A 22902-nucleotide genomic window follows, 5' to 3' on the forward strand; every position below is an offset into this window, starting at 1 on the left:
TTCACATAAGTCAAAATATTCAGCAGCAAGAATCAAAAATTGATTCTTGCTGCTGAATATTTTGACTTTTTTGAATATTTTAAAGAAACCGGATTTTTTTTTAAAAAATCTTATACTTTCGCATAAAAATTTTTAGATAACATAAAACAAAATATTTTTATTGGAAATGGTATTTATTTCTATATACTTATTTATATTTATATATATTATTTTTATTTTCCTTTAGAGTTTGGCGTATTTCAAGTAAAATAATACAAACAAAAAATGGATGAATGCCTATTTTCCCAGCACGATTTAAATAAACTTTATAATAAATTTTATTATTAAGTTTACTTAAATCAGACTGGAAAAGTAGACATCTATTCTTCTAAGTTTTGATTCAACACAAATTTTGCTAACTAAAAAGCTAACAAGTTGATGAGATAAGAACAGGGTGTTAGCCAGCCTGATGGCACCGCGTATAATGTGGAATTCCGAAACGGTTTAAAATTCCCAAAAATTCAAAAGATCATAGTTTTAAAAAAAAAAGCCTTTATCAGGCTCTGATTTTAAGTGTTATGCAAGACAGGTAGAAAACATAATTATTACCAAGGACATATTAATAGACAAACATTTAACTCATTTTTTAAAAGCTAAGATATCTGCACTGTTAATTGTTATAACTAACAATAGCAAAACAATAAACAACACTTGCGCCATGTGGAAATACTTTTACAATTATACATCAAAATGACAACTGTCTCATCTATCCATATCCAATAAAACAAAATAAAAAAACTTCATTATGATAAGTATTGTGATTAATACATTTTATTTTAAAAAAAAATATTCTATACATTCAATTACCATTGTAAAACTCCCATATAAAAATAACTTTTAATAAAAGCAACCTTTACAAAGAAATAGATGTGCAAAGTTTATTTAAATATTTTGGACTTATTCAATATTGGAATTCAAAACTTATAAAATTTTTAGTTTGGGCGCCCATACCGATCAAACGGTATGGGATTACATCTGGTACGGTACTGCTTTCAAAAAGTTATAAAATATGAACCTGTTTTTGTTGCTGTAGCTGTTGCACAGGTGCTTGGATATGACATTTATATATATATATATAATTTGTATATATATAATTTATATATATATATAATTTATATATATATAATTTGAATGTAGACATCATGAATGAGAGTTTGTAAATTATTATCTTATGAACATCAATAAACACGAGTTTCTCTCGATACTAAATTTATTTTTTTAAAGAAATTTTTGCTGGATTGTTGTGACCAGTGTCTTCAGCTTAAAAGTTTTTTGTTTGTTTTTTTTCTATCTTATTTTTAAAACAGCAGTTCTATTTTATGTCGATGGGATGGTTTCATCTTTTTTTGATGTAAGTGCGCAGTAAATGGTGTCCAAAATTTTGTTGACACATATTGTCCCTCATCTAAATTGATACCATTTTGTTGAGGGGCACATTGGTGGTACTATAATTTAAGTACCTCACAAGCTTTCCTATCAATAATTTGTTAATTTGTTGTGTACAATGTCTCATGGGTGGCTAATGCAGATCGTTCAGTTTTATTTCCAATTGTACTGTTTTTGTATTGTTGCATGCATGTTTTTATTTGCATTTTTATTTCACCTATATGCTTTTTGCTACAATGACATTTAATAAGGTAGATTCCTGGGTGGCTGTTCATTTGTAGTTTGGATTTATTTCTTGAACAATCTTACCCAATCTTCTTCTTGAACAATCTTACCCAATGCGAATTGTAGTATCCACAATAGGTACACCAAACTACGAAATCTCAAATTACTTAGTAAAACTAATACAACCAATATTAAATGAAAACCTAACTCGATTAAAAAATTCGCAACAATTCGTAGAAAAAAGAAAATCGTGGGACATATCCAGTGACAAAATTCAGGTATTATTGGACGTTATAAACTTATACCTATCTATCCCTTCTAAAGAAGCGACTGAAGTACTCATAAGTTTATTGGAGGTGAGCGATAATTTTAAAAAAGCGACAAAATTAAATATGAAAAAACTAAAAATTCTGATAACTATGTTTATACCGACCATCCTTTTTATGAAACAATGAAGTACATGAACTTGAAAAATCAGGTCCGATAGGTCTTTCATTTAGCTGAATCTTTTTTTCAACATCTTGAAAAAAGAGCACTTAATACAGCGCTGAAAAACAACCCACTTATTGATTTAAAGTCATTTTATAGATACGTAGATGACAGTCATGCTAGAGTCCCTAACATTGCCCAGGCTGATCAATTTAAGACAATACTTAATCAACAGCTTCCAAAAATACAATATACTATCGAATTTGAAAATAACAAAAAAACACTAAATTTTCTAGACATATGCATAATAAATAACAAAAATGGTAAATATGAATTTAAAATACACAGAAAAAATGCAATTACTAACATTCAAGTTAAGGCAACATCAAACCATGACCCACAAATATTAAATGAAATATTCAAGGGTTTTGCACATAGAGCATTTAATGTATGCAGTCAGAAACATAGAAAATGAACTGAAATTCCTTATTCAAGTATTTGTCGAAAATGGCTACAAACAGTCCAACCTCATAAAAATCATAAAAGAAATAAAACGAAAGAACAAAAAATCACTGATAACTACTAAAAATATTGAAAACATCACCAGTACGTATCCAACAATTTCATTACCTTGGGTACCAATATTGTCTCCCAAATTACGTAAGGTGTTTAGGAAGGCAGGATATAAAACGGTCTTTAAATCAAACCTAAACCTAGAGGCAATATTAACATCAAGAAATAAATCCAAACTACAAATGAACAGCCACCCAGGAGTCTACCTTATTAAATGTCATTGTAGCAAAAAGCATATAGGTGAAACAAAAATGCAAATAAAAACATGCATACAACAATACAAAAACAGTACAATTGGAAATAAAATAGAACGATCTATATTAGCCACACACGAGACATTGCACACAACAAATTAACTGGGACAGTTGCAGAACTCTAAAGTTAATTCTAAAAAGTTTGATAGGAAAGTTGGTGAGGTACTTGAATTACAGTACCACCAATGTGCCCCTCAACAAAATGGTATCAATTTAGATGAGGGACAATGTGTCAACAACATTTTGGACACCATTTACGGCACACTTACGTCAAAAAAAGATGAAACCATCCCATTGACATAAAATATAACTGCTGTTTTAAAAATAAGATAGAAAAAAAACAAACAAAAAACTTTTAAGCTGAAGACACTGTTTACACAAATCCAGCGAAAATTTCTTTTAAAAAATAAATTTAGTATCGACAGAAACACGTGTTTATTGATGTTCATAAAATAATTATATATATATATATATATATATATATATATATATATATATATATATATATATATATATATATAAGGTAAGTATGGGTATTAAGGCCCGGCGGGTAATAAGGCCCACTAATCCAAAGTTAGGGAAAAAATAAATTGTGAAACTTTTTTTCGACATTAAAATATTAGAGTTTTCTGGTTTTATCACTGGCAGCAAAAAAAAATCAGCATTTCTTTACCGCGCGTTCGACAAAGCAAGATTACTTTGTTAGTTTCGTCAAAAATTGCTTAAGTCTAATTTTTAAGATACGTGTTTTTACATTTTAAAATATTTTATAAAGCTTCTATTTTTTTCAATTGCATTTATTTGCATTAAGTACTTATTCGTTATCATTACTCATCATGTAATATTTATGCAAGTGTTGAAACAAAAGGATACATTATCGATAAACGTAACAGGTTCAAAGCGGGTAATAAGGCCCACTAAAAATCGGCCCACTGAATCTGGTCCTTCACCAGCTTCAGTCACCCAACCCAGTCCCTCAACAGTTTCAGTCGATCAACCTGAAATTAATCTTAATGCAAGTTTCAATGATTTAATGCCGAGTCCTGCTAAAAAGAAAAATATGGCTATGGTCGGTTGCAAAAAAAGTTTTAACTATGTTGCTAAAGCCCTAACAAAAGAAGATTTTCAATCTTCTACTTCTAAAGCTGTTAATAATAAGAATAAGGGCAAAGGAAAAGCAAATGTTTCTAAAGACCTGAAAAAAGATTATTCTCAATCTTCCACTTCTAAAGCTGTTAATAAAAAGAATAAAGGCAAAGGAAAACCAAGTGCAAAGAAAAGTAAGTCTGTAAGTGTGGATGTGAATGATTGGTTTTGTTTGTTATGCCAGCAAAAGTCTGTAGAAAGTATGCGACAATGTTGTAAATGTAAAGTATGGTACCACGAGGCGTGCATGGGGTATGATTCTGAAGATGAGGAAGAATTAGTATGTCCATTCTGCGAAGAATAATGTTTTTCTTTGTAACATTTCTTTATTGAATTTTTTAATTTTCTGTTGTTATTCACTGTTGTATAAAAAATTGATTCTTTTAAAGTATATAAATATGCAAGATTACTTATTACTTATTATTTTTATAAATGTGAGATAAACTATGCATTAAAAGAATGTTTCCAAACTTTTTTCTGGTTTTTCTTTATTTATTTTTTGTATTTTTTACATGGGCCTTATTACCCCCATAAGGGGGTAATAAGGCCCAATTAAGGTATGTTACAAAAACATGAATAACTTTTGTTATAATTATTTCCTCAATATGCAGATAAGATTTTTACATCAAGGAATGATTAATCTTAAGCAGCAATCAAAAATATTTTTTTAAACTTAATTTTTAAAGCCTAAATGACCAAAAGTCTGTTAGGTGGGCCTTAATACCCATACTTACCTTATATATAAATATAAATGATTTGTGGATTTTTTTTTTATGACTTAAGTTTATTTCATTTAATAAACCATTGATTTTTTAAAGCATTATTATTTCTTAGTGCAGGATCTATAATTCATGCTATAAATGATGAACAAGACATGAGAAAATATGGTGCTTTAAAAAATTCTCTACCTTTAATATTTATTTTCATAATTATAGGATCTATAACATTATTAGGACTACCATTTTTATCGGGATTTTATTCTAAAGATTTAATTGTTGAAGTAGCATTATTTTCAAATTTTTTCATCTTTTTCTGTTTGAATTAGCATTAGTGCTGTATTTACTACAGCTTTTTACTCTATAAGATTAATTTTTTTAGCTTCATTAATAACCCACAGCAAGATAAAAATAATTTTACTAATATTCATGAAAGTGATCATAAAATTATTGCTTCATTAAGTTCATTAACATTATTTTCTATTTTTTCTGAATACATATTCCAATTTATAATTATAAAAGACAATTTTCCTAATATGTTCTATAATATTAGTAGACTATTACCTTTTTTCCTAATATCGTCTACATTATTTTTCTAATATGGTCTACAATACTTTCCTAATATGGTCTACAATACTTTCCTAATATGGTCTACAATACTTTCCTAATATGGTCTACAATACTTTCCTAATATGGTCTACAATATTTTCCTAATATGGCCTACAATACTTATTTTCCTAATATAGTCTACAATATTTTCCTAATATGAACTTTTTTTCTTAGTATATTAGGAATTATTATATAATATTTAGTAATTTAAATAAAACTTGAAACATTGTTTTTTGTCAATTATTATAAAAATATTTATTCATTTTTTATTAATAATTGATATTTTGATATATAAATTAATCATATTTTTTCTCAAAAAATGAGCCCTTTAGGATATAAAATTACTTAAAAATTTATAGATAATCAAATTCTAGAAAATTTAGGGCTGTTTTATAATAAGACTATAGGTATAATTTCAAATAAATCAAGTGAAATTTATATAAACTCTATTTATTCTTATATTTTAATGACATAGTTTTATTTTATTTTTTGTGTTTTGATTAATATAAACTAATCTTTTAATAATCAAAAATTATAATATATTTCTTAGGATTAGCAGGAATGCCTAGAAGATATGCAGATTTTCTAGACAGTTTATTAATTTGTAATGCTATTAGTTCACTAGGTTCAATTATTTCTATAATAGGAGTAGCATGAATAATTAGTAGTTAGATAATAATTATAATTAGAATAATTAGTAGTTAGATAATAATTATATTAGTTATAATTAGAGTATAATTGTTTATATTTTTATTCTTTTTATTCAGAAGAAAAATTTATTTCTTGAAACAATTAAAACGTTGAAAAAACAAATACTTTAGAATGATCATTAAATTGTCCTCCTAGTCATCACACTTAATGAATTACCTTTTATAAATCATTCAACTCATTAAAAACAAGGGAATAAAAAAAACTCTTCCGTTTTCTTCTCCTCTAAAAAAGAATCATACTCCCCAAGTCCAGGCTCAGCACTGGCGCACCCCCTGCTTCAGCTATCGCAGGGGGCCCACGCTGCACCAACCCCCCTGGTTTGTCCATAAACTTCAACTTTTTGCACCAACCCCTGGGTTGTCATATCTAATTGGGAATAATTTATCGAATGAACCAATAAATGATAAATTTTTTTTGATAATTTGCAATTGGAAGTGAAAAACTAATCGAGTTAAGAAATAGCTGGTTTTTCATGAAACTTATATAAGAAATTTTTTTAAAAAAAAAAGCAGTTATTTAATGCAAAGATTATTTAACAAGCAAAAAACAATTTATATCCAAAGTCAATGAACATTTAGGAATAAGTTTATGACTTAGACAAAAAGTAAATAAGCTTAGAATCAGCTATATTTTAAAAATTATATAAAACTTTACTTTAGAAAAATAATAACTTGACAGTATAGTCAATTATTGTCATTTTTGTGGTAAACAGTTATGAAATTTCTTTTAACATGTTTTAAAGATTCTAAAAGAGTAATAATATAAGCATTAGTAAAATTAAATTTATCCCATTTTTTTCATAATTTAATAATTTGATTAAGGTAATACAATTTCTCAATTTATAAGGAATATATTAAAATATTTTTAAAGAAAATTTAAACTTATATAAAAAAATTTTAATTTATATTTTGTACGAATCTAAATCAAGTTGGGATAAATAATAAATTTTTTCTAAAGGAACTCGGCAAAATAAAACATTGACTGTTTACGAAAAACATAGCCTCAAATATTAAACGTGAATTAATTAAATCTCAAATATTAAACGTGAATTAATTAAAAACAATTTGAATTACTCATTTTAATTACATTTAAAGTATATATATATATATATATATATATATATATATATATATATATATATATATATATATATATATATATATATATATATATATATATATATATATAAATTTTGATCTGATTTCAAAAAAATCATAATAGCAGCTTTATGTGCAACAACTAAGTCAAAAGTAGCAATTTATGAATTTATCATAAACCTTTAATTTATTCGTATTATTTAAATTTAATCATAGTTTCATTATACATTTTTTTTTAACTTTTAGTTCTACCCTCTAGTAATAATAATATTAATAATTACATTTTTATAATAAATATAAATAATTAAATTTTTGTGATTCACAATTTACTTTATTGATTATTAGCTAACAGTTGAAAATAATTGAGATCAACACAATTAAGTGAAAAATATCTACAGAATGGTCTTTAACTGTTATCACATCAGGCCTCAGCGGAAAGTGAGAGCTAAAGCTCTTGCTTTCTGCCGAAAGAGTTTTTTTCTAAAAATCCTTTTAAAACATCGTGTGATATAACTATAACATTATGACAATCTAGTTTAGTCATTTTAAAAATAAACCAATAAAAGGCACCGTTATTGCAAATAAATAAATAAAAAAGAGCGACAATTGAAATGTAAATGCTTTAAATTAGATTGGGCTAACTGATAAATAGAAAATGATTACACTCTAAATTATAAAATTATCTGACGGATAAAATATAAAATGATTACACTCTAAATTATTGCATAATAATTTTTATTTTATGTAATGAATTATAATTTATATATTGATTAAAATGAATTATATAAATTTGTTTTAATTTAAGCAAAATAAAAAAGTATAATTACAAGTAAATGTTCAGCTAAAAAAAATTGTAATTATAGAAACACATTTACTGTGGAGCTTTTAATTGTTGTAATAATTCTTAAAATTCCTGCATTCTATTACAATAAGAAAATATAGACAAAATTTTTATAAGCAGTAAAAACTTTTACAGCTCTTTGCTTGTCAAACTTTTTATCAAATAAGTAATGTTGTTAATAAATAAATGGATAGATAGTGTAAAAAACGCTCGTGTTAGGATTTTTTCATGGCAAGATGAGCAACATTCGCTATGAACATATTTTTGTAACATTATTGTTACAAGCATATGCTTGTAACAAGTATAAAATCAAATTTTGTATTTAATGAGCAACTTTTTAATGAATAAACAGATCGCTCTTTCAAAAAGCTCTTGTAAAAAGTTATTTAGAGGAGCAGATCACATGGTTTGCCATGTTCCTTTTTGGAGAGCTTTTCTCCACTCTCGCACTCATTTACTCCTGCAGAGGCCTGTCACATTATTGCTATCATCCATCATTCTGCACTTCATGGTTTGGACAGGTTTCCATAATAGTAAAAAAAAAGCAGCTGTGGCACAGTGATAGTGCACTTGCCGCTAGAAACAAAGGATCTGTGGTTCAAACCCCACCTCTGGACAAGTTTTGTGACATCGGTTAAGAAGGAGTAATGCAATAATGCTCATCTGCAGTGCTCTTTGACAAGACTAAAAGGACTTCTTAGGGCACCTAAATAAAAAAAAAAAATTTTTTTAAATTGTGCCATTTTCTTATTTAAATATAAGAATTATGGAAGAGATAATAACTTTTTCAACCTTCCTGGTGTTAACCTGTTTTGCAGATCAAGACAATTGAGTCTTGTTATTATAATACTACCACTAAAAGGAGTTACCATCCAGAGTCTACCATCTAGAGTTTAGGAGCTTCTTCTACCTTTACCCATAAATAAACTAGAGGTTTTATATCAGAATTTTTCTTCTCCTAGTTTCTCTTGTTTTATTAAATGTTTTCCTAAATATTTTAACAAGCCTCTCTCAACCCGGACTCTAATACACAAACTTTGACAAACAAGGTCCTATATTTATACTCAATATTGTTATTTAAATAATATTTTACATTATTTATATTTTAATAATACAATTTTTTTATGTGGTAAAAAATATATGTAGAAAATTTGTGTTGTTTAAACTAAACTGCGCAATGAAATGAAAATTTAGTATTATATTTTATAAAATACCTTTTTGTAGCTTTATCTGTGCTTTCTATTTTTGGTGTACGACCATAAAGTCCAGGACTCACTGAAATATCAAATGACTGAGCAAAATTTGAATAACTACTTCTAAAACAACAAATATATATAAATAATTAACATATTTCAATATATATACAGCCTGCAAAATCCTGGTTGGCATTCAACTATGCCAATGCAAAAGGCGATCTATCTTTGCTTTTTTTTAGCATACAATTGCCGACCTGAATTTTTAAGTATTGTCATGCAAAAATAAATATAATATTTGTTTAATATGAGTTCATAATTTATTTTTTGTAACTATTTGTTTTTTCAAGCTGACAAGTTTTATTTAAAACAAAAATTCCTTTTTTTTTATATTCATTTTTACTCAAATAACAAGAATAGCAAGCAAGCATAGCAAGGTCATTAATTCATTCAAAAGTTAATAAAATATATTTCTTTTCTAACACCTGTTGTTCTAACACTTTTTTACGCTTTCTTACTTTTATTAACAATTATTAATTATTTTAACACAATTATTCTGTTATTTCTTACTTTTTTAACACAATTATTCTGTTATGAAGTTTTAAAATCTAATATTAATTTATTTTAGTAGGTAAAACTGTTCATTTACATGTTGACAGCTATTTTAATATTATTCAAGTGAATCAGATCAGAAAGTTTAATAGGAAAGTTTTATAGAAAAGTCTTCGTATAGTGATACACATAGAGTTGCAAAAAAATGTACTTTTTTCCTTATGCATTTTGTTGGGTCAAAAAAAAGTTTTTTTTTGTTTTATTTGTATTTTTCTGCTTTTTTTAAAGCAATTTTTTAGTTGTTTTTTCTTGGCATAAATTTTGGAAAAGTTTTTCTTTATTCTAGTATATTTTTAGTATATGATCATTAAAAGCACAATTACATGTATAAACACCAATTTAACTTATATTTTTAATACAAAATTAAATTAGCTATAAGTTAGTTATAAACATACTGTATGTTTATTTGCCATGCTGTACTTCCTAACAACTGTGATACTCTCATTATATATAGAAACTATTCCTATTTCCTATGAGTATATATTATACTATTCCTATTTCCTATGAGTATATATATAGAAACTATTCTTATTTCCTATAAGTATATAATACCATGCCAATTTAATAGCAGACTTCAAATACTCAAAGAAATAAGCTACCTATCAAGATTGTTTATTTCTTTGAGCATTTGTATATTGTGTTTTGCAATTTAGTATTAAATTGTTTGTCATATTTATCAAAATATTTATATATCGCTAGTAGACCCTTATAAAAAAAGGCCCTATACTGTACTTAATTTCAAGAAAAATTTAAAAACTTTGAACTATTATCATTTATTAAGTTTCCCAGACCACATTCATTTGATGATTCGTAATTAATTTACTCGCAATTTACTTTTTATCTGCATTTTTTTTTTACATAAAAACATTTTCAAAAAGTACTATATCAGGACACTTTGGAAATTTTTTAGCATGCTTTGTTGTTCAAGTTCAATTTTTAGACAAGTCTTATGGCAAAAGGAGCATTTAAATTTTTCCATTTTGCTAACTTGGTTCAGAGGTTTAAATAAATGTGCAAATAAGGTTTTATTTCTGCCTCCAGTATGGAGAGCTTATTCATAATTGATTACCAACAAGAAGAGCAAGAAGAAATCACTCAATAATTTAACAATAACCTTTCTCTTTATCTATATATTTATGTATATATAGATATTATGGTGCCTTACAACCTCCTTTAGAAAGAAAATCATTGATTTTATTGTGCTGCGGTTATTATTTGCTTGCAGCCTTGTTGGGAGTGAATTGGATTTAAAAACTTATATATATATGAAGGGTCTAGGGGAAAAATGATGAGATAAACAAAAATCTAATTTTGAGATATGAGCAAAAAAAACTTTCACAACTAATAAAAACGTGTGTGTATATTAATGGATGGGCAATTTTGTGCGTATATTAATGGATGGGCAATTTATATATATATATATATATATATATATATATATATATATATATATATATATATATATATATATATATATATATATATATATATATATATATATATATATATATATATATGTATTAAATGTAATTAAATATAAAAAATGTAAATAAACAATGTTTATTATGTCAATCAATAAATTAAAAAAATCAATTAAGATAAAATTAAGGAAGATAAAATTATCTAATGCTCTTCCCTTTGTTCAAAAAGTTAGCTCCAACAGCATCTCAATAAGAAATAAGTTCAACTGCATTAAATGCAACTCTTGCTTCATAAATAACAGTTCTGGAAAGACAGATGCTTATTCTATTTCTAAACGAAGTATCTTGAGGCAAAAAAAAGTCAAGTATAAACAAAACTGCATATAGTATTAAAGATAACTTTTTTATATTGGCTACATAGCCAATGGCTACATAGCCAATTTTATATTGGCTACATATCCATATGGATAAAAGCCATACAGTGCATTTTGACTCAAAAATTTATAGTAGAAATGAAAAATAGAAATTTAGTAACAAGAAAGTTGAAAGAGAAGATGGCACTGCTGAGTCTCTTGGAAAAGCTATCAAAAATACTTTGCGAGATTGGGGGCTTTTTAACTATGCTGATTGTCTGTCCTTCGACACTACAGTCACAAATGCTGGTTGGCTAAAAGAAGTCTGTGCTCTAATTGAGCAGTAGAGAGGAAAAGCTTTGATTTAGATGGCTTGTTGTCGTCATGTCTATGAATTACATAAAGGTAAATATTAAAAAAAGATAAAGTAAACAAAGTATTATAAAATACTTTTACATTAATTCTTATACTTAATTGTTAATACTTCTCAATGAGGTTAATGATTCACCTTATTATTAAAACTTAAAGAATTTAAATCAAGAATTTAAATCAACATTTTTCGGCACTTTTCAAATGTTCTTACTGGTGGCAATACAAGTGGACTAAAGACTGAGTTATTTGAAAGGCTAAAGAGTAATTGGAAATCGATTCTTGAAAAGAAGATATGTTGTGAAAACCTGAAGAAATTTGACTTCTTTTTTACTTACTTTCTTGACTACTTTTTTAGAAAAGCTTTGATTGTCCTAATTATATTAATATGTTTGACTAAAAGTTTTAATAATAAAGTTTTTTATAAACATTTAAGCTTCTGAATTATAAAGATTTCATCAAAATTGTCTCAATAATGATATGTCTCCATGACTACAAGTATTTTATAGAATTAGCAGTTCTTTGGTTAGGTGGCAAAGTAAAAGACTTTCACTTTAGATTTCCAATGGCTTCACATCATGTCAGGTTTATGGCACAGAGAGTTTATTATTTAACATATGACCTTCTTCAGCCACAATTCAGTAGCTTATGTCCTAATATAATACCATTACAAGAGGGAAAGCTGATTCATGAAATAGCTTCATATACAGCACTGTTTTATGTTCTGTGGTTTTTTAAAGCTCCTATCCCTGTCACAGTACTTTCTTTAGATCTTAGCTATTAATGAAATGATACAATATTTTGAGTTCTGTCTTAAAGCAGCAGACGCTGTTCTGAAGTCACTTAAAAAATACAATTGGTATTTAAATGAAAGATTTAATGTGTCTTGCAGGTAAATGTAGATCAGTTACATAAATTAGCTCCTAAATTATCCTAAACAGCTAAGCCTGCCAGTTATAAGATGGGAAAATTGAGTTCTAAAATTTTTATTGACAATGAAAATGAAATAACAAAAAAAAATTGAAGATTTTATTGGTCCTGAAAGCTGGTTTTTCTTTAATTTATTAAAAATGACATTACATAACCAAGAAAGGCTGAAAATCAGTTCATCAAACTAGGACTTATTTCCTGGTTATATTAGATTTAAAAATTATGTCACTGGTCCTCTCGTTTAAAATGACAGTGCAGAACGTGGTATTAAGCTTAATCAAGACTACATTAAAACTTTCAGAAACAAAGATTGTTGCTGATCATTGTCTTTAAGACAACAGATAAAAAATCTTGGCTGAAAACTTTAAAATAACCTTTAAAAAAAATACAATTTTAAAAAATATTTTTAATTTAAAATAGGTAGAAAATAACTTGTCCCCCCCCCCCCCACATCCTAAATATACATAACATGTATTCAAATGGGTAGGACTGACCACTTCCATAATCTTTTGCAAAAAAAACAAAACATAAAATTAAAATCAGATATATCAGGCTGCAAAAATAACTCTTATGGTATATTTTTAAATATTTTTAAGTGACACTGCCCCCTCTATATGTACAAAAATTAGAAATTTTTGTTATAGAGGACTGATGGAATCAACCATAGAAGTATATATACATTAAAAATAACATGTCTGACATCACACAGAAATAGCCTGCTACTGGGCCTACTATATACTACTAGCCTGCTAGCCTATATATATATATATAGTTTCTTTTTCACTTCCATAAGTCTAAGAGGGCCACTACAGTCAGGAAAACTATTTACTTTTTTTTTGATGCTGCGTGTGTTACCTGTGGCTAAAGTCTAGAGGCATGCTGTTTGTGTCCTTAACATTTAAACAATAAATTAAGGCGCTCTGTTTTTGCTCTGTATGTAGAAATTTTAAACTAACTAAATACTTTTACATAGAGTCTTTCACAGGAATAATTTTTTAAATGACCAGAAAAATTACATTTTGTTTGACAATTTGACTGTGGCTTTCAATAAACATTGTAAAAACGTGCTGAATGAAAAATATTCTGAATTATACCTCAAATTAAATTACATCAAAACTTTTAACAAATGCTTTTATATTAGTAAAATGCTTTTAAATAAAGTAACAACTTATTGATAATGTTTTTTTTAAAGTATAATTGACAGTTGAATATACTTTTTTTTATAATATATTTTTTAAGTGTGTATTTTATAAACGATGACATTCTACGACAACGAAAGTTTCTTTAATGAATTTTAATATAAGAATAATTAAAGTTAATACATTTGAAAAGATATATAGAATTTTGTTGAAAAAACAAGACAAATGTTTTAGAAAGCCGTTACAATTAAATAAGTTTGATCTTAAATGCTTTTATGTTAAATAAACACTTTTTAATGAAGTAACAAAACACTTCTAATGAATGTATAATTTATATATATATATATATATATATATATATATATATATATATATATATATATATATATATATATATATATATATATATATATATATATATATATATTAGGGTTATGACTTTGTTTCCACCCTATTATATTTTTTCTTTTAAATAAAGAATCTTTGAGTTTTTAAGATGCACATACATTGACTGAAAAATATATACTCATTAAAATATTTAACTGAATTTAAATAAATTTCAATGATGACGATAATAAAAACCGGTTTGCGTAGTTGAAAATTGATTTTTAAATGGCGGGGTGAACTTTTTTCAAAAGATATGCATATAATAGTTCATTTCGTGCTTTTTAGGTAAAAGTTCATCAAACTACAGTACAGGACTATGGGGTTGAAAAAAAGTCATAACCCTAATATATATATATATTGGGTTTTAGCTTTAGTTAAGCATTTTTTTTATTTTCTCTTCTGTTAAGATTTTTTTTTTCTTTTTTAAAGTTTTATTTTAGATAAGTTTAAGTAAGTTTTTGTAGCGCATTTTTAAATTTTAAAAATATGTCAAAAGCCATTGTCAAATCGTCAAAACAAACTTTTTTTTGCGTGGTCATATAAATGTGTCACGTCTTCCTGTGAACAACTGATAAAAGTCTTGAATAAAGAAAAATTTTTAAATATTTTTTTATAAATTATAAAAATTTGATTTTATAATTATAAAAATTTGAAATAAAACATTGGTAAAACACTTTAAAAATAATTTTATTGATCAGATTATTATTTTTATTTTTTACACACACACACACGAATAGAAAACAATTTTTTAGTTTAGTTTTCTCTAAAAAAATTAAAAAAAGATAATAATGAAAAATGAAGATAACAAAATGAAAATAATAATGATAGTACCCTTCTTCATTGTTTAATTTTCCTAAGCGCTTGTGCTGTTTTGTTATAAAAGCATCTTCTTCATCTTGAACAATCACCATTTCACACATTCCTAATGTTTAAACTTTAATATAAACATGATTTTTAACAAAATACACAAATACAAAAATACTGATACAAAGAAAGATAGAGTAATGAAAATATTCAGGAGAAACTTCATGAGAAGATACTACATTGACAAAAAAGTTTAGGGAAAACTACAGAATCCCATACTCAATACAAGATGTTGACAGGGCCGGATTTACCTATAGGCTGACTAGGCAGTATCTTTGGGTCCTAAAATTTTTGGGGCTCAGAAATGTGTTCAAAAAATGTTTGCTAGGGTTTTTAGGGAGTTATTAAAAAATACTACTTTCATAATTGTAATGATTGCTAAACAACAATAATTCCTATGAATAATTAATAACATTTTGAAAAGTTCTGTTTGCACAATCATTAGCAATTGCTACACTACATTAATTCTGCATAGAGGAATTCTAGAACAAACCTATATAAAAGCTGTAACACTAAATTAAAGAATACAAAAGCGCAAGTACAAATCTGGCCCTGAATGTTAATGCCACATTTAATACAAGATCAGAGCAATTACCGAAATTATTTTAAAGAAAACTATTGATCTGTTTTTTACAGCCAGAAAAACCATGTCCAAGTGAGTGAAACAATCATGCTGAGATTTTGTGACAATTTGTTTCAAGGAGGGGGGGGACAACATTTTTTTTTTTTTAGTTTTAAATCTAGAGAAGACTTTCTTTTTATTAAAAGAGTACCTGACCAAACCAAAACCCTCAGTTGATGTATCTACATGTTGATGTATCTACATGTAGATCTGACTTTAGCTGCTTAAACTAAGAAAAGATGAAAATGCATACTTATATGTTACCTGTATAGTCACTTGTAACACAGGAATGTCGAATATGACTTGTGATCATTTGAGGATTGTCCCAAAACATGGCTAAAGTATAAAATAAAAAATAGCTGAATTTTGATACACTCAAATGTTAAGAAATATAAATATAATAATTGATTTATAATCATACCAGTTAAACTCACAAGTCAAAAGCCTTCAGATGAATACAACCTTAAACACTTTTGTTTTAAAAACTTTTTGGAATCACCAGAGTTCTTATAATAAAAAATCTTAGATAAAAGACCATTCTTATCTTAACTGAACATTTTTTTTTAGTTTTAACGCTAAAAAACAAAATTTAAATTAAATGAATACAAAAATTGTAAATTGTAAAATTGTTCATTCAAATAGTAATTATATGTGTATGTATAAATAAAGAAAAAAATCATGAAATTTTACATAGATCAATTGCAAAAAATTGTCTTACTCAACTATCACGTTTTTGTTTTAAACAATAAAAGGAAGAGTTGAGCATTGACAGAAAGCCTGAATGCAGTGATTCACTAAAAGAAAACTTGCTCGTGTTTCAGAGTTATAGAGTTGAGAGAGGTTTTTATAACCAAAAGTAACCTCCTCATCTGTAGTGGCCTTCTCGGCCTTGGGGAGGTGAATTATAAAAAAATAAAAAAAAGTTTAATCATGTCATAAGTATCTAAACAAACAGAAAAAGTGCCAAAAAAGCAAGCCCTATTGTTGTATGATAAAATCCTAACCCAGGATGGCAGCATGAACTGTAGGTAAAATGTGATTTCAAAAAAATTCCAGAAAAAAGTATTGTCTCTGCTATGCTAGCTTGAATATATAATGTAGGCTTAAACAGGAATGGTGTGCGATCAAACGCTATTACTGACCACGCAAATGATTTTTTTTGTTGACTACTTGACCACTACTGTTTAGATGTTTTGCTGATTTAAACATTTTAGAAATGCACTAAAAAAAGAAACACTAAGCTAAACTTAAACTAGGAAAAAAATTAAAAATACTAAAGAAAACAACTCCTTACAAAAAAAGAAAATATATAAGCTCTAAAATAAAACTCAAAATGAAAATTACTTTTTGCTAAATTTTTAATTGCTTTTAAACTACTTTACTAAAACTAATCTTTTAAAACCTTACATTTTAAAAAGTTATGCAAAACGCCTTTACAAATATTTTTAATGATTGTTTAATTAAAGAAAAATTTGAAAAGTGAAATTACATTATTGAAAAGAAAAAATATATAATATCTTAAAATTGAATAAATATTTTTTCAAAAAAATGCAAAAAAATATTAAAAAATAAATAAATAATGTTGTCTTTTAAAAATAGTAATTTTTCTTCGCCTCATGCTCTGATTAGTAAGTCAAGTTAGAAAAAAAAAGCTATTGAAGAATTCTTTGTAAAAATAGCTTATTATATTAAATAATTTAATTTTTAAAAATAACTTATTATATATTGAATAAATATTTTTCATAATATTATAAAATTAATTTAAATTAAGAATAATAGTTTTAAAAGTTTAAATTTATCATAAAAAATATTAATAAAAAATTTAAATACAAGATTTAATTTACACAAAATGTGTTTATTTTAAACAATCGCTGTAATTAATTTTTTATTTTTATAGCCTTCGCATAAAATAAAAACTTTTAAAAAAGACCAATGATTAAAAGTTATTTATGACGTAACGATTTTTTATTGCATTCAATTGTTAAAACATCAAAACAGCAGCAGACAAATTGTAAAGAAAAAAAATGATAAGAGTGGTCAGCTACAGCGTGCGATTGCACCTCATTCCTGTCCAAGCCTGCATAATGCAAATTAAATTTGCTAGAAAAATGCTAATTTGGCAAAACTTATGTAGTTGAGACTTTGATTCATTCACACAATTGTTGCATTGCATTTTGGATAGATTCAGCCAGTTTTAACTATACTTAAACAATTATGGAATGGTATAAAACTAACAAAGTCAAGATGATACTTTTGGAACATTGTTCAATCATGAAATACTGGGCCATTATGAAGAAAACAGATGGATTTGTCAAGGACATCAAAACACGCAATATAAGTTTATATATGTCTGTATATGTATAATATTGTATACTTAAAAGAGTGCTCAATAGATAAACTAGAGCTATATAGTATATATGTTACTGTTACCCACAGTACCAGGAATTAGCTAAATGCTAATGTTTATAATATAATTTAATATTGCAACTCTAAGTTTCATATGTTACCACAATCAATCAGTAGTGAAAGTTAAGCAAAATTAAACTATTACTTGCCTGATGATTGTGGTAACACATGAAACTCGTTGCGACGTTAAATTATATTATAAACATAAGTTGCAACGAAATGCAATATTAAATTATATTATAAACATTAGCATTTAGCTAATTCCTGGTACTGCGGGTAACAGCAACATGTATACTATAAATATATATATATATATATATATATATATATATATATATATATATATATATATATATATATATATATATATATATATATATATATATATATATAGTATATGTTACTGTTACCCGCAGTACCAGGAATTAGCTAAATGCTATTGTTTATAATATAATTTAATATTGCAACTCTGAGTTTCATGTGTTACCACAATCATCAGGCAAGTAGTAAAGGTTTAATTTTGCTTTTGCGGGTAACAGTAACATATATACTATATAGCTCTAGTTTGTCTATTGAGCACTTTTTTAAATATACAATATTATACATGATAATATAAAGATATTTTCTTTATTCATATATATATACTTACATATATATATATATATATATATATATATATATATTATATATATATATATATATATATATATATATATATATATATATATATATATATATATATATATATATATATATATATATATTAAAGATGACATGAAAATGCCTTAGTTAAAAGTGTAAAAAAGCTAATCTTTAACTAAATGTAAAAATTCTGCTATTATACTTGTTTCACAAAAAATTACCAAATCAAAATTGCAAAGAAAATTGCTGCGATAAGCAACTATTTTATTTTAACAGATTAAAACTTGTTTTTTTTTAAAACATCATACAATTCAATATAATGTGATTCTGCTTTCTTTATCTGAAATAAAAATGGCACAAATATTTTAGAAAGTTACAATGCAAGCAACAAAGATCTTGCTAAATTTGACTGCTTTGCTCACAAAGCTGAAATGATAATAGATAGTATTAGGTCAGTTTCAAAAATGTTAATAGATCTTTTCAAAAATGTTAATAGATAGTTCAAAAATGTTAATAGATCACAAAGCTGACCAATTCAGTGAATAGGATTCATGTTCTGTTTATTATTAAACTTTATATAAACAAAAATTAAAGAGTTAGAGAAATTAACTTAGCACCCAATTTTTAATATATGATTATCATAAACTAACAATTGGGTGCTAAGTTAATCATATAATAATATATTTATCTAAGAAATAATAATAATTGACTAAGGGTTTGGGTTAGAGCAGCATTTGTTATTTTTAATTATTATTATTATTTTCATTATTTCTCGTTTTTTTCTTCTTTTTCCAAAAAACTATATGGAGTTAAGTCAAAAAAAAAAGTCGCAAAATATATATTTACATGTATGTTTATGTAATAAAAAATTTTTAAACAGCATTTAACTGCTAATGAGTAAAATGCATAAATATAGAAAAATAAAAATATAAAAAGTTATCGTACTAAAGTTTAGTAACTAAACAAATTCACTCAACACGTTTGTTGACATTTGTTAGCCAAGCAGCAGATATATTGATCATATTGTCTCTATCATAAGGAAAATACTAATAATCTGAAATGCTAAGACAACAGTATCAGAAATAAAACCCCTCGCCGAGGGGTTGAATAATTAAAATAAAGGGATCAAAATAAATATATTTTATATTGTCTCAACTATTATGACATATGGAAAATAGTGATAATCTGGGATGCTAAGACAGGAATAAGAAATAGGAAAGAGAAACAACCCCTCGCCGAGCGGTTAGAAAATTAAAATAAAGAGATGACAATAAAGTTGAAAAAACTTAAATAGGTCGCAATATTGGAAATAAAAAATAAAAGATCCATTAATTGCACCTGGCAAATTTTTTTATTTAGAAAACATTATTTAAAGTAGACAATGCAGTACTTTGATTGTGTAGTGATAGACAAAGATAGAATGACATAGATAAACATAAATAGTGATTGACAATGTAGTACTTTGGTGGTGTAAACCACCGAATATACGTGTATTCAAAGGAAATGAGTTTGAAACGGAGAAAAGGTTAAGATACAGTAGAGATTAGTGTGGGTAAAGCTTTACCCTCTACCTATCTCTAATAGTAAAAATAAATAATAATAATCTTAACAATTTTTCAAAAACTTTTGTCCTATATTTTAAGTTTGTTTTTAAAAAATTTCTCGGAAGCAGTAAAATATACTAAAAGATGCTGTTTTTGCTCTGTTTGGTATTATGCATTTGGAATTTTTTTTAATTATATTTACTTTCAAATATATTCAAAAGAGATACTAATTTTTTTCTTTTTTTTCTTTTTTTTTTATGTGGTATTTTAGGTGCTCTAGGATGTCCTTACGTTGTATCATCTTACGCGGTACTCTGCTATAAGATTTCTTATCACAGAGCACCGCGGAAGAGCCTAACCTTGAATATCGCGGGCCAGACCTGACAATATATATTAGGGGTGCACCGATGCATTGACCATTTACCCAACGGTCTTGGTAACCATCGACCTATGCCAATTGTTTTTAAAAACTAGTTTTTATTTTTTGTTTTTGTGTTTCTATATTATTTGCAAAAATATGATTATTCCTTAAAGAAAAATACATGAATAAGCCTAAGTTATTATGTTGACATATCTCTAAGACTCACTCTAAGTTACTGTTCAAACTGTATTGTTATGGTATCCAGTATAAATTGCTAAACTGGATTACCAATTTTTTTACAAATCGTAGTCAATGTTTCTGCGTCGGTAACTCGTATTCAAACAAAATTTTTGTAAAGAGTGTAATACCTCAATAGACTGTTTTGGGACCTATCTTATTTTTTGTTTTTTATAAATGATGGAACTTCATGTATTGATAGTGATTGCAGCATTAAGTTGTATGCTGATGACAGAAAGTTATACCAAGCAAGTAATGATGGAAACAACATACACCTTATCAATACCTTAAAACAGTTTTCAGAATGGGCAAAGGTTTGGCAAGTTAATATAGTAACCAAAAAATGTTTTTATCTACGCTATGGAAACAGTTCTCTACCATTAAATTCATGCTCAATGAATATTGTTATACTTATTGAATCTATTAATTCATTTCAAGGTAGTGATATAGTCGTATCTTCGGGTATAAAGTTTTCTAATCACTGTTCTTTCATTGAAAGCAATGCACATTCTCGTTACCACTTACTTTCAAAATGCTTCATCAGTAAGGATTTCAAGCATCTTATCAAAACCTATAAAGTTTATGTTCGACCTATTATAGAATCTTGTACCTGTGTGTGGAATCCCCATCTTTTAAAAGATATGCGTCGGTTAGAAAAGGTTCAGAAATCTTTTACTTGAAGTGTCTGAAAAAGATGTTGTATTCCTTATAAAGATTGTGCTTCAAGACTCAATATCTTCAATCTAGAATCTCAAATTTGATCTCCTAATGACCTATAAAATTATACACAACCTTATCGATCTACCTTTTTCTGAGTTTTTTACATTTGCTCTTTCTTACTATCCTACAAAATGTCATGCCCAAAATCTTAATCATTTATTAAATGTTAAAATGATACGCGAAGATTTTTCTGCTGTAAAAGAATCATCAAAGTATATAATTCTCTACCTAATTATATTGTTTACTCGTCTACTTCGTCTTTGTTCAAATCAAATTTAAAAAAAGTACAATGTTCATCACCATTGCACACTATTTAAACTTTTTTTTTTTTTGGTGTTACATAAGAGTAATTTTAATATTACCTGTGTCCTTTAATTATTTTTTATTTTCAATGCAAATAAATCAGAAATAATCTGCAACCGTTTTTTATCAGAAGCTACCTGCATTTAGTGTCTTTTTATAATATAATAAAGCAATTATATGACTTTAAAATTTAAAGTTTAAAATCAATAAATGTAAATGTAATGTAAAATGTAAAATAAAAATTTCTGCCAGATGTTTCTCTTCTTGGTATTTTTATTTTGTAAAATTTACAAATTTCTTTGAACGTTTATTTTTATCTATATCAAAAGTCTATTAGGTTTTGATTTTTATTAGACTATTTTGATTTTTGATGAGCAATGCAACTAAGCATTACGTAAATTTTAGCAAAAATTAGGCAAACTTTAGCAAATTTAGGAAGCATTTAAAATTGACCGTAAACGTATATCTTTAGAAAAATCCTAATTTATTTTTATAAGTAAAAAAGAAAAAAATACAAAATTAAATTTATGGCCGATGCATCATTATTGGCCTGTACCAATCGGCATCGGCCAAATGTTGGTACCGGTGCACCCGTAATATATATATATATATATATATATATATATATATATATATATATATATATATATATATATATATATATATATATATATATATATATATATATATATATACATAAATACATATATATACATATATATATTCCCGATAAAGTACTCCCTGTTTACAAACAAAAATTGAAAAACAACAGA

The 22902-nt window shown here is 26.2% G+C and overlaps 1 protein-coding gene across 2 annotated transcripts in view; it reads right to left on the minus strand.

Moving 5' to 3' along the window:
* The window catches only part of LOC100214433 (target of rapamycin complex 2 subunit MAPKAP1), an 80793-nt gene extending 60756 nt beyond the window's left edge, over window positions 1–20037 (minus strand). The window contains exons 1-4 of one of the 2 annotated variants that reach the window (XM_065800929.1): window positions 19910–20037; window positions 16181–16252; window positions 15262–15352; window positions 9241–9342 (exon numbers count right to left, since the gene is read on the minus strand). In XM_065800929.1, coding sequence (XP_065657001.1) covers window positions 9241–9342; window positions 15262–15352; window positions 16181–16250 — 263 coding nt within the window. In that variant the 5' untranslated portion in view covers window positions 16251–16252; window positions 19910–20037. Of the gene's footprint in view, window positions 1–9240; window positions 9343–15261; window positions 15353–16180; window positions 16253–16337; window positions 16494–19909 lie in introns of those variants that run through there. The other variant, XM_065800928.1, reaches the window with a different exon arrangement.
* Window positions 20038–22902: the final 2865 nt, after the last annotated feature.

This window comes from Hydra vulgaris, chromosome 07, assembly GCF_038396675.1.
Source record: "Hydra vulgaris chromosome 07, alternate assembly HydraT2T_AEP".
In the NCBI taxonomy this organism is placed as follows: Eukaryota; Metazoa; Cnidaria; class Hydrozoa; order Anthoathecata; family Hydridae; genus Hydra; species Hydra vulgaris.